The 12,703-nt window shown below is 33.4% G+C and overlaps 1 protein-coding gene across 1 annotated transcript; it reads left to right on the top strand.

Annotated features, from left to right (window-relative positions):
- Positions 1–9,953: 9,953 nt before the first annotated feature.
- On the top strand, positions 9,954–10,358 carry LOC113724232 (monodehydroascorbate reductase 4, peroxisomal-like). Its single transcript, XM_027247154.1, has one exon. It carries the CDS (start codon positions 9,954–9,956, stop codon positions 10,356–10,358), a length of 405 nt encoding a protein of 134 aa, XP_027102955.1.
- Positions 10,359–12,703: the final 2,345 nt, after the last annotated feature.

Here is a 12,703-nt window from a genome sequence, read left to right as displayed (position 1 = left end):
TCTTTGGTGAGAAAATTCCTTATCCATTTATATTTGCCAAATAATATAGGCATATATTTGCTCATATTCGATTTTTCAATTTTATCTCAATGGGCAGTAATCTAGTAGTGCACTAGAACCCATTCTCAAAATCTTCATGGTTAATTTTGCTTTTGAAAAAATACCAAGAAAATATTTTGAATACCTTCACATCAGATCATACTTTTTAGTGAGTGCTAGTCTGCACAACTCAAAATAAGAGTCAAAATAGATCCAAAAATTATACTCATAAATTGAGTAATAAAATGATATCACCCTTATTTTTTTCACCACTTCTATTACCACCATGTTTTTAAAACCTTGGCATTTCGCATCATTTATTGGTCACCACTAATTTGCACACGCAAACCAAAGAGCAAGAAACTCATAATATAATTCTCAAGATAATCTCACAATCAAATTTTAAAGTCTGTACCAAGATGGTAAAGTAAATGCATATAGCATGTAAAAGTCACGTTCTATATTAGCCATTGGACTTAGATACCCCCACTATTTATCATAACCAATCCATATCAAGTGCCTGGAGTACTATTCAGTAGCTTTTAACTATCACAAAAAATTAACAACCTTCCAAGTTTAAACTTTTTCAACAAACTAGAAGGAATTATAAATAGTACTCACTAATTTAAGACTGAAAACAGAGGTAACTGTAAGGTCCGAAAACAACCCTTTTCTAGGTGACCACACAATGGAGCAGTTGATAAGAAAGCACAAATGCTTGTGAGTAGAAGAGATAAACAATTTAAAAATCATAAACGTAAGAATAAGTAAATAAAAAGGAAAGAATTGCAAACCAATTAACTACCCAACTCCTATTGAGCTTGTAGATTGATTCAAACAAGTTACTTCAAGTTGATGAATTACAATCACTCTTGTGTACAAAGGAAGGATCACTTCCTCCTCGCCCCAAGCCGCACTTGGTCAAGCAAGAAAGTTTTACTATCACTCGGATAACCCTCACAGAGCTACACTCATGAAGTATTCACTCACAAATGAAAAACTTACAATGAATCTCACACCACTAAAATTACAAATCTTCTTTGAAGAGTATTTTCTCACTAAAATCTCTCTAGATCTTTTGTATCTTCAGTGTGCCAAATTGTTTGAAGTGTCTGACCAACCACTATTTATATAGGACAAAGAAAGTGCCTCATTAATGCTTCCAACGGATAGAAAGTAACTGAACAGTCAACTAGCCGTTGGTAGTGTCGGACGTCCGATAGCACTGTTTTATGCGTCCGACAGTAGGCAGTGAGTTTGAGAAATTTTATTCAATTCTTTCGGATGTCCAATAGGCTAGTTTTCTGCATCCAAATGTATGATGTAAAACTGAGAATTTCTCTTCAATTCCTTAGGACGTCCGATAGGCTGGTTTTCTGCATCCGAAGATACTCAATGGTTGTCGGACGTCCGATACAGTTTTTTGAGCGTCCGACAGCTTTCAGCAACCTTTGTCTTCTTTCAATTGCACTTGATCTTTGGAACTGATTTGCTTCATAACTGAATAGATCTTTGAAGAGATATTAGTAACATCCATTTGTTTTGTAAACATCAAAAGATAGGGATCAAAATCAACATTCTCCCCCTTTTTTATGATGACAAAACAATGGATGGAAGGAAAAAAGATTGAGCATATGAGCATAAACTCCCCCTCACTCATTGCATCCAAAACTATTAAGAGCCAAACTCATAATATCAGAAAAACTCCCCCTTACACATTGCATCCATTTCTCCCCCTTTTTGTCATCATAAGATGAGAGTAAAAATCAACTACTATAATCCAGCAACAATAACAGAGAATCCAATATTTCAAATAAAAACAGAGAAATGACAGCAATTAGCAACATATCACAGCAAATTATCATGAAATCAGCATTATTATTATTTTTCCCCCTTTTTGACATTATACAAATTTAGTAAAAAAAATAGAAAAAAAAACTGAGTTCAAAAATATCAGAAACATCAAAAGAAGATTAAAAAAACATTGAACAAGAATCTTATCAATCTTATCATATCTCCTATTTGTTAAAGTTAGCATCATATCTAACTATCCACATGCATTTCATGCCTCTTTTCATATTTTTTCTCACATAACAATCACTTTTCATGTGACCTTTTTGACAACAAAAATTATACATAACCAAAGAATTATTTACATGAACGGATTTAATAAATCTGACTTGCCTTTTCCTATGGATAGCAAATTCATTGGAATTAGAATTCAACCTATTCTTTTGAAAACAGACTTGTTTCTTGTATTTAATCAACTCATTTAGACCATCCATTCTTCTTTTCAAATCACCTTGTTCCTTTTTGAATAATTCACAAAGCTTTGTTTTTCTATCAAGTTCAAAATGTAAAGCAGTCTCACTCTTTTTGAAGTAATCATTTTCAGCTTTCAACTTTTTATTTTGTTGAAAAACATTTGCATTATTTCGAAACAAAAAATTAATTTTCTCTTTTAGCTCCTTGTTTCTAGCATAAGATTCTTTCAAACTATCATGCAATTTTATAATGAAAGATTCAAGATCATCATCAGTTTCATCATCACTTTCAGATTGAGAGTTAGAAAATGTTATCTCGTCATCTCCAATAGCCATAAAAGCCAATTGAGCAGATTGTTCTTCCTCTTCAATATCACCATCGGAGTTGCACTCATTCCATGTGAACTGGAAGTTATTGAATCTTGATTTTCTTTCACATTTTCTCTTCTTCATTGGACATTCACTTGCATAGTGTCCAGGTTGGCCGCATTCAAAACACTTATCAGTTTGCCTTTTGTTGAACTCTAGTTTCCCTTTATTTCTCGAGTTGTTGAACTGATTTGGGAATGAATTGCTAGGTCCACTTTTTCTGAATCTTCTCTTGTTGAGTATTCGTTTGAAACTTCTTGTGATGAGTGCGATATCATTGTCATCACCTTCCACATCTTCTTCATCTAGGGAGGCAGAATCATCTTCATCTTGTGAGACTTTGAGAGCAATATTTTTTTGTACTTTTGCATCCTCTTCCTCTTGCACCTTAGGCTTAAGTTTCAGCTCATAAGAGGTAAGAGAATTAATAAGAGATTCATTAGGCATAGTATTCAAATTTTTAGCCTCCTCAATAGCAGTCACTTTATTTTCCCAATCATTGGACAAGGCATTCAGAATTTTTCTATTTTTCTCACCTAGAAAATATTCTTTTTCCAGCACCTCTAAATCTTTAATGAGATCATTGAATCTACAATACATTTCATCAATATTTTCATGAGGTTGCATCTTGAAAGATTCATACTTTGTAATTAGAATGGACTTCTTTTGTTCTCTAACATTCTCATTACCTTCATGAATTTCTCTCAGTTTATCCCAAATTTCCTTGGCTGACTTGCAGCCTTTGACTCTAATAGATTCATTTGAGTCTAAAGCACAAAATAACACATTCATAACTTTTGCATTTAAGGTGAGATGAGATCTATCTATAGCAGTCAATTCACCTCTTGTTTTTTGTATAGATCTCTGAGTATTTTCATCTATAAGAGAGGCATCATATGGACCTTCACTAATGATAAATCACAGTTCAATATCAATAGATTGCAAAAAAATAATCATTCTTTCTTTCCAACTCACATAATTTGACCCATTAAACATGGGTGGTCTAATGACAAAATGTCCTTCAAAAAACGTAGCATTGTTGGTTGTCATCTTTACTCCAAAGCCGATTGAGCTTAATCTCTAGGAGACCAAACTCTGATACCAATTGTAAGACCCGAAAACAACCCTTTTCTAGGCGACCACACAATGGAGCAGTTGATAAGAAAGCATAAGTGCTTGTGAGTAGAAGAGATAAACAATTTAAAAATCATAAACGTAAGAATAAGTAAATAAAAAAGAAAGAATTGCAAACCAATTAACTACCCAACTCCTCTTGAACTTGTAGATTGATTCAAACAAGCTACTTCAAGTTGATGAATTACAATCACTCTTGTGTACAAAGGAAGGATCACTTCCTCCTCGCTCCAAGCCGCACTTGGTCAAGCAAGAAAGTTTTACTATCACTCGGATAACCCTCACAGAGCTACACTCATGAAGTATTCACTCACAAATGAAAAGTTTACAATGAACCTCACACCACTAAGACTACAAATTTTCTTTGAAGAGTATTTTCTCACTAAAATCTCTCTAAATCTTTTGTATCTTCAGTGTGCCAAAGTTGTTTGAAGTGTCTGACCAACCACTATTTATATAGGACTAAGAAAGTGCCTCATTAATGCTTTCAACGGATAGAAAGTAGCTGAACAGTCAACTAGCCGTTGGTAGTGTCGGACGTCCGATAGCACTGTTTTATGCGTCCGACAGCAGGCAGTGAGTTTGAGAAATTTTCTTCAATTCTTTCGGACGTCCAATAGGCTGGTTTTCTGCATCCGAATGTATGATGTAAAACTGAGAATTTTTCTTCAATTCCTTAGGACGTCCGATAGGCTGGTTTTCTGCGTCCGAAGATACTCAATGGTTGTCGGACGTCCGATGCAGTCTTTTTGAGCGTCCGACAGCTTTCAGCAACCTTTGTCTTCTTTCAATTGCACTTGATCTTTGGAACTGATTTGTTTCATAACTGAATAGATCTTTGAAGAGATATTAGTAACATCCATTTGTTTTGTAAACATCAAAAGATAGGGATCAAGATCAACAGTAACAATTACAATTTTAGGCGACACTACCTTGTGCAAAATCATTGGGAGTATATGCCACAAAACAATCTAATAAAAGATGAAATTTATATTGATAACCAATAAAGTACCGTATATTAGCATAAAGAATACATTTGACATTTTTTTGTAAACACATAGTGATAAAGCATTAACAAATGATTCATTCAATTCTGCAGATACTATTTAGATATTTATCTGCATAGTATTTCAAATTACATGAGCTATTCTTCAACGTGTCATAGTCATGCACTCAATTGAAGAATGCAATATTATCATGTGATTACATATCCCCGTTATATCTAACAATTATTCATTCAAAAGTACTCATGGAGTCCATATGTTTAGATAGTGCAGAAATAGTGTTCTAGGTACTCAAAATGATATACACTCAAAGTAGTACATAGGCATAAGAGCCATCTTATTGGGTACAAATCACACATTAACATCAACATGAAACTTGACTTTTTTTTTTTTTTTTAAATCACACACATTCAACAGCTAAATAGTTGCAAAGTCATTCATATATTTTGAGATCATCATTGTTTGAAATGAGGCTGTCTGCAGACTTGGAAATTGAACTTGACTCCAAGTTATACATGCATTGTGTTTGGTGTATCTCGACTGCAGTTGAATTCAAGTTAATGGCCTACTAGTTTACAATTGTTTGAACTATAATGTCATAAGACTTGTACTTTTGTACAGCAATTTTTTTTTTTTTTGCAATCACGTTGAAAGCCGAAACCAAGAAAATACTCATATACAAGTCTTTTAGGCATACTTCAAAACTATGAGATCACACACATTAAAGTAATGAACTTTTAAATTTGAATGCAATTGGGCAATTATAAAATGCATTGCATTCTTTAGTCAATTACTTATTCTTAAAACCTCATCATTAGATTTCATGTGCATAGATAAACAAGACACATCTAAAATTACTTAGCAATTTCACAACTAGTTCAAAAACTTTGAATATAAAGTTTTTTTTTTAAAATAGGAGCAAGTAGAATGGGCATATATTGCGAAGTATTTATAAGTGCATACACAATATTGATACCAGACTCCAAAGCACATAAAATCAATGGATATTATCCTTTCTAGTCTCAGTCTATAAGTATGACCATTCACATGAAATATCTTATTTATTAAAATTTGTCCCGATTATGTTATGCACCATGTAAGATTCTAATCGTCGGGATTATGTTAGTTTTATGATTTGATTATTTAGAAGCAAAACATGCAACGATAACCTTATCTTATGTGAAGAGGCTTATCGTCTTAAAATTGTTGGTTCTAGACCAAATTAATCATATAAGTAATAGTAATTTCTCTGGTAAAATTTAACAAAGAAATTAACAAAATCTCATACCTCAATATTGCATTAATAAATGCAAATGATTTGTACCATCAAAAGTTATTTTGGCATGGGTTGATGCGCGAACTAGATCTTAAAATTATTGGATGAACAGCTTCTGATATTCAATCCGAACACCTTGAATTGACAGCTACTAAAAAGTTCGGTAGGGCTGAGACACGTAGAACGCTCTCTTTAAGACGATACGCGCCCCTACAGTATTTTTTAAACCGATGTAGAAGGTCTAGCGCGCCGCCTCCAGGATACAACAGCCCAACTCTATAGTTGTTGCTTCCCTTTGATCTGCACAACCAAGAGAAGCAGAAACTTCCCAATATCTTACTTTACCCAAATAAAATAGAATGAGGGAGAAAGAAATGAGTGTGAGAAAAATAATATTTGGAAAGATCTTTTGTTGAGAAAAGTGTGTGTTACAAATTCTCCAAAGAATTTCACTATTTATAGGCTACAAAACCTTAAGAAAAAGGGGTTGAAAATGTATAACGGTTTTTCCATATTAAATTGTAGTCAATTGGTAGAATTTGTAACCTAAAAAAATTAATCCACATTTGAATGGGTTATAAAGACTCAATTAATTCCTCATTTGAACAAATAATTCATTTGTAACTCTAATTCAAATAATTGTACAATAACTCCATTCAAAATTCATTGTAACTCCCACAATTAGAATTCCCATAACTCCCAAATAAATTGTTATAACTCCTTGTAATGAAACTCCCACAATTATAATTCAAATAACTTCCAAATAAATTATTATAACTCCTTGTAAAGATTTGGTCAAGGAAAAAAAAATTAAGATTTTATTAAAGTACACCAACAACCAATTACATGGTAACGTTTTAGTCAGTTGTTGACTTGATAGTTTCCTTAAATTTTGGTCGGTGAATAGTCAAGTCCCAATCCTTGATTAGTTAGTTTCCTGTGTGTAATTGATTTCTTAGTCCAAGTCGGTATCGGTTTAGGAAGTCCCTTTAGTCTTTAGTTATATGGTAACCTATTGCCTATGTATATGCGGTGCCTATTTCATATCTAATTGGAGAGTTGAGTTGAGCGAGTCTTGTTAGACTGAGTTGCAAAATTTATTGAGTTGAGTTACGTGATAGAGAGAAATTAATTGATTGATTGAACAACCTCCCGTGCCTTCGTCGTTCTTGTGTAAGATTTAATGTTACTTCTAATGCACGATTTTTTGTACTAACAAGTAGTATCAGACATCTAGACTTTGATCTTAGAGCTTATTTGTGAAATTAAAATATGGATCCGTGTTATTTACAACATTATGATGTTGTGACGTTTTTAACTTTGATGGTAAAAAGGACTCTGATGTTTGGAGTTGGATGAAGAGATATTTTTCAAATTATGGGATTTGGGATATTATTCAAAAGGGGTTCAGGGAACCTACACAAGGCACAGAATTATTGAATAGTGTAGTTAAAAAGTTAGAGAGAAATAGACAGTTGGATAGCAAGACATTTTACTATCTCAGCACCCAAGTCCAATTGCATGTAGCGAAAAGATTTATACATGCAAAGACGGCAAAGGAGGTTTGAAAAATTTTTGAAAAATTCTTATTGTAGTTATGATGGAGAAAAAAATTTGTGACGAGAAAGAAGAAAAATATATATTTTTTTATGAGATAAAGAAAGAAAAAATTACAGAAGTTGTAGGTGCCCATGAAGATGAAAATTTTGTTCAAAAGGAAATTCACAGTTGGTTGAGAAAGAAAGTGAAATCATTAGTCAGATTAAAGATGTGACTGAAGCTTATGGCAACGTAAAAATTGTTAATTAAAGATTTCATGAAGTTTTCTTGGTGGCATGGACAAATTAAATTATGCAGTATCTAATGAAACATGGGTGAACATGTTTGAATTTTTTGACAAGACTGATCAAACAAAGAAATTATTCGAAAAGTACAAGTTCCGTCTACTTCCACTGGAGAAGATGAAACTGAAGATCAATTGTAAGTTGAGATTCCATATGATCTATACAACAACAGAGTTTTTCATATAGATTCAAGTTCGAGATGGTATTGGAATTGACCATAATGACGAGTTTAGTTTAAGAAAGGTAATGAAGGAAATTAAACCAAGTTTATTTCATTTTTTTGTTTAGATTATTAGATTAAAGTTGTTACTCTATCCAATTACATGGTAAAGTTTTAGTCAGCTGTCCGCTTGTTTTTTTTTTTTTTTTTGTCGACACAGGGGTGTCCGCTTGTTAGTTTCCTTGAATTTTGGTCGGTGAATAGTCAAGTTCGAATCCTTGATTAATTAGTTTTCTAAGTGTAATTGGTTTCTTAGTCCAAGTCGGTGGAAGTCACTCGAGTCTTTAGTTATATGGTAACCTGTTGCCTACATATATGTGATGCTTGTTTCAATTAGAGAATTGAGTTGAGTCTTGTTAAATTGAGTCGAAGAATTTGTTGAGTAGAGTTGAGCTTTGAAAGAAGAAAACTAATAGATTGATTGAATAACCTGCCGTGTTTTTTTGTGCTGACATTATTTAGCTGTGTCTTAGTGTTTTGGGAAGGGTTACACTAGAGTTTTGCCAAAACCGGCCATGCAAGTAGACCTAGTTTCCAGAGCTGACACTTCACATACACTAATGTTTTCCTGCTCTATCCTTGCGGTTATAGGCCTATCATCTAACTGTTCTAGGAGGTCACAACGTTGACCAGGTACGAAATCTTAAAAAAAGTGCGACAGCCCAATAGGCAAGCAGCTTACATCATCCCATGAGCATCAGAATTCTAAGCTTGATGAGCCTCACTTTGGCTGACTCCATCTCTTTCATATTTCTAATTTGTGGATAGTGCAGTTTTTCTCTTTCATATTTCTAATTTGTTAATCTGTGGATAGTGCAGTTTATAGCGTCCCATTTGTTTTCCACAAATGACTTGACTTATTGTTAAGAAAACCCCGTTGCAATCCAACTGGTCATTTAATTGTGTGCGGATACTAGATTGTTAAGAAAACTCCGTTGCAATTCAACTGATTATTTAATCATATGCGGATTGTAGAGATAACTCGTACGAATTCTAAAAGCGACCTCATCTAATGTGGGGTTTTGTCCCGTATAGCACTTAGTTCCTTATATTTTCTTACTTAAATCCTGTTTGATAAGTTAATTCAGCACTTAAATGTAATGGAACCAGATATTAATATATTTAGATCGTTTGATAACAAAAAAATTAAACATTTGAATAAATTAAGTAGCACTGAATTTTTTAGACAAAACTTGCTCCCAAAATTAATTGATAAATTATTCACTTATCACCGAATATGATATGCATTCAAATATATTATATTTAATACTTAATAATTTAATTGTTTAATAGATTCAAACTTTAGATTTTAGACTGAAACCTTTAGTTGTTATTGGAATCACACCACTTGACCCAGATTCACCTCACATAAAATTCATGCGAGATTCTCACATAAACTATTGGAATGGTCCACGGCTGTTGGACTGGCCCAACAAAAGCTAAATTAACCCCATGTTATTAATTATTCGATGGCCGAACGTTTTATATCTTTACTTTCCTCTTCCGAGTTCCGATGTGGAATATCATAGTAAATGGCATCATGTGCGGTAACTGATATGTTCTGTCTACCACAAGTTCCATTCCCATCCCTTAGTAGGGGTGAGCAATTACGGTAAATACCGATTTACCGACCGAAATCGATTTCAATTTGGTAATTCGGTAATTCGGTCGGTAAATCGGGGATATAGTACTAGTTAAAATCGAATTAGGTTCGAAAACGGTTTTATAGTTTTTGAATTCGGATATATCGAATTCGAATTAATTTCGGAATTCGAGAAAGGTGGGATTAAGGTGAATGGGAAGATGCAATCGAGCAACACTTCAGTCTATGCAGTTGGGGATGTTGCCGCTTTTCCAGTAAAAATGTTTGCTGAAACACGCAGACTTGAGCATGTAGATTCTGCGAGGAAGTCAGCAAGGCATGCTGTTGCTGCTATCATGGAGCCAGAAAAGACGGGTGAATTCGACTACCTGCCATTCTTCTACTCCCGCGTCTTCACATTGTCTTGGCAGTTTTATGGAGACAACGCAGGGGAAGTAATTCATTTTGGGGATTTCTCGGGAAAGACTTTTGGGGCTTATTGGATTAATAAGGGTCATCTTGTTGGTTCTTTTCTGGAGGGTGGAACCAAAGAGCAGTACGAAGCTATAGCCAAGGCCACGAGGCTTAAACCGGCAATTGAAGACCTGGGTGAGCTTGAGAGGTAGGGACTGGGATTTGCTTTGACAGCAAGCCAGAAACCATCATCATCATCACCTCCTCTTGTTGCTGGCAGTTCTAATCTCGTCATCGAGAAACCATTACACGCTTGGTACGCAACTGCGGGTGTGATTGTGGCTGCATCAGTAGCAACCTTTGCATACTGGTATGGCAGGAGGCGACGAAGCAAAACAGGCTGCGATTGCTTCAGGAATTCGGACAATTCGGTCAATTTGGTCAATTTGTGTTTACCGAATTCAATCCGAATTGAATTCGAATTCGAAATTTGGTAATTCGAATACGAATTAGGTCGAAATATCTCAACACCATTTACCGAAAATTACCGATTTCAACCTACCGAATTACCGAATTCGAATTCGATGCTCACCCCTATCCCTTAGGTCGCAGGCAAGAAGATCTTTAATTTAACTTCGTATGGAGTTTCTGGTTTTAGTTTGTGTTGAAGATTGGTTTGAAAATCAAATTGTCTTAAGCAACACTGCCAGCTTTTCTTTATCTGTTGATTAAACCTAAGAAGAACTCCCCTCCCCTCCCAAGTCCCATCCACCCAAAATAAAATAAAATAAAAACTTGCAGCAAAACAAATTAGATAGGTACATGACCCTTGCTTACCTTATTCTGAGTCACCTATTACCATAGTCAAGTCAACTCCCAATATTATTTGATATTTCTCTTAGACGACTAATTATAGTTATCATCGTTACAAGTCTCTCTCTCTCTCTCTCTCTCTCTCTCTCTCTCTCTCTCTTTAAAATTTAGGATTATTATTATTTTATCCCCTTAACGTTCGGTGTAACTATAAATTTCCCCCTTAACGTTATCTTTTAGTCACATACCTCCAAGACTAACGGTCAAACTTAACGGAGTTTGTTAATTAAAATAAAAAGACAAGTTTAGTCCTTAAAGTTATTATCATTTTACCCCCATAAACTATAGTCTCAATATCAATTTACCCCATAGAGTTATTTTTTAGACAATTTATCCCACTATTAAATCAATTTAGCAAGTTAAAAAACTTTAAAAGAAAGTACCCTTCTCTTTGTATAATAAAAATAATAATAAATTTAGAGTGGCTCATCTCCTTTTTAGTATCAAGAAAAAAAGTCAAAATATTAATTTCTTTCTTCTTGACAATCTTACTAATATTAAAAAATAGAAAGATCGGAAGGGGGAGGGAGAGGGGGAGAGAGAGAGAGAGAGAGAGAGAGAGAGAGAGAGAGCTCAATTCCTTTTTTAGAAAATACAAATAAGAAAGAATTAAATACTTTTATTATTTTAAAATTATTTCACTTTACTATTTACCACCAGATTTCAATTCTAATTCCAACAATCTTAAATTAATACGATATTGTTAGACTTTTTTTTCTTTACAAAATCTAATTTTCTGTCACCTTCTTTCCTATCTCTTTTTCTTTTCATAGTATTAATAAGTGTGAAAAAAGAAATTTGAGAAAACCCTTTTATTTTTATATTTTTGGATCTCTTAAAGTGAAAAAAAAGAAAAATAATCATTCTAAATTTTTTATTTTTAATTATATATATAAGGGTAAATATATTTAAAATTTTTTGACCAAAGTAGTTAGATTAATGATGAAGTAAAATGCCAAAAAAATAACGCTAAGAATTAAATAGATTATATCACTGTAATTTAAAGGAATAAAGTAATAATAACAGTGTAGTAATGCTATAGAATAAAAGGGTATTTTTGTCCAAAATTTCTTAATATGTTGGTTGAATTATTTATGGGGGTAAAGTGACTAAAAGATAACGTTAGGGGGTAAACTGATAGTAGTGATATAGTTTAAGGGGGTAAAGTGACAATAACCCTAAAATTTATTTCATACGTTTTGTTTTACAAGTCATGGCTAACTGGTAAATCTGATGTACTTAATCACCTATCCTGTTGAATGGCAAATAGTTACATCAGAATCTTACTTCAAAATCTGTCAGATATTAGGAGCGATCAATTTTCAAAATCCAAAAATAAAAATAGAAGTAGCAAAAGGAGAAACTGTATCTAGTACTGTGAAAATTTCAAAAGTCGCTCGTAATTCATTGCTTTATAAATAATTCACAAAGTTTAACTAGTCCATCAGAATCACGAAAGAACAACGTAGCACTAGCTGGTTGTATGATTTGATGTTATAGATAATTAATTAATTTGATGTCTTGGAATACAATCAAATTACACAAATTGACATAAAACAATTAACCAAGTTGGTCAACTTCAACATATAAAAACTTATCTTATTTTAGCTAGTTTAAAAATTGATGACGTGCTTTTAGAAACTTTTTCCTTACCTGTTCAAAAATCACAGGGGCAAGTATTTGG

This window comes from Coffea arabica, chromosome 2c (genome assembly GCF_036785885.1).
Source record: "Coffea arabica cultivar ET-39 chromosome 2c, Coffea Arabica ET-39 HiFi, whole genome shotgun sequence".
Lineage (NCBI taxonomy): Eukaryota > Viridiplantae > Streptophyta > Magnoliopsida > Gentianales > Rubiaceae > Coffea > Coffea arabica.
Note: the sequence above shows the minus strand (reverse complement) of the source record. Positions and strands in the feature narration are given on the sequence as shown.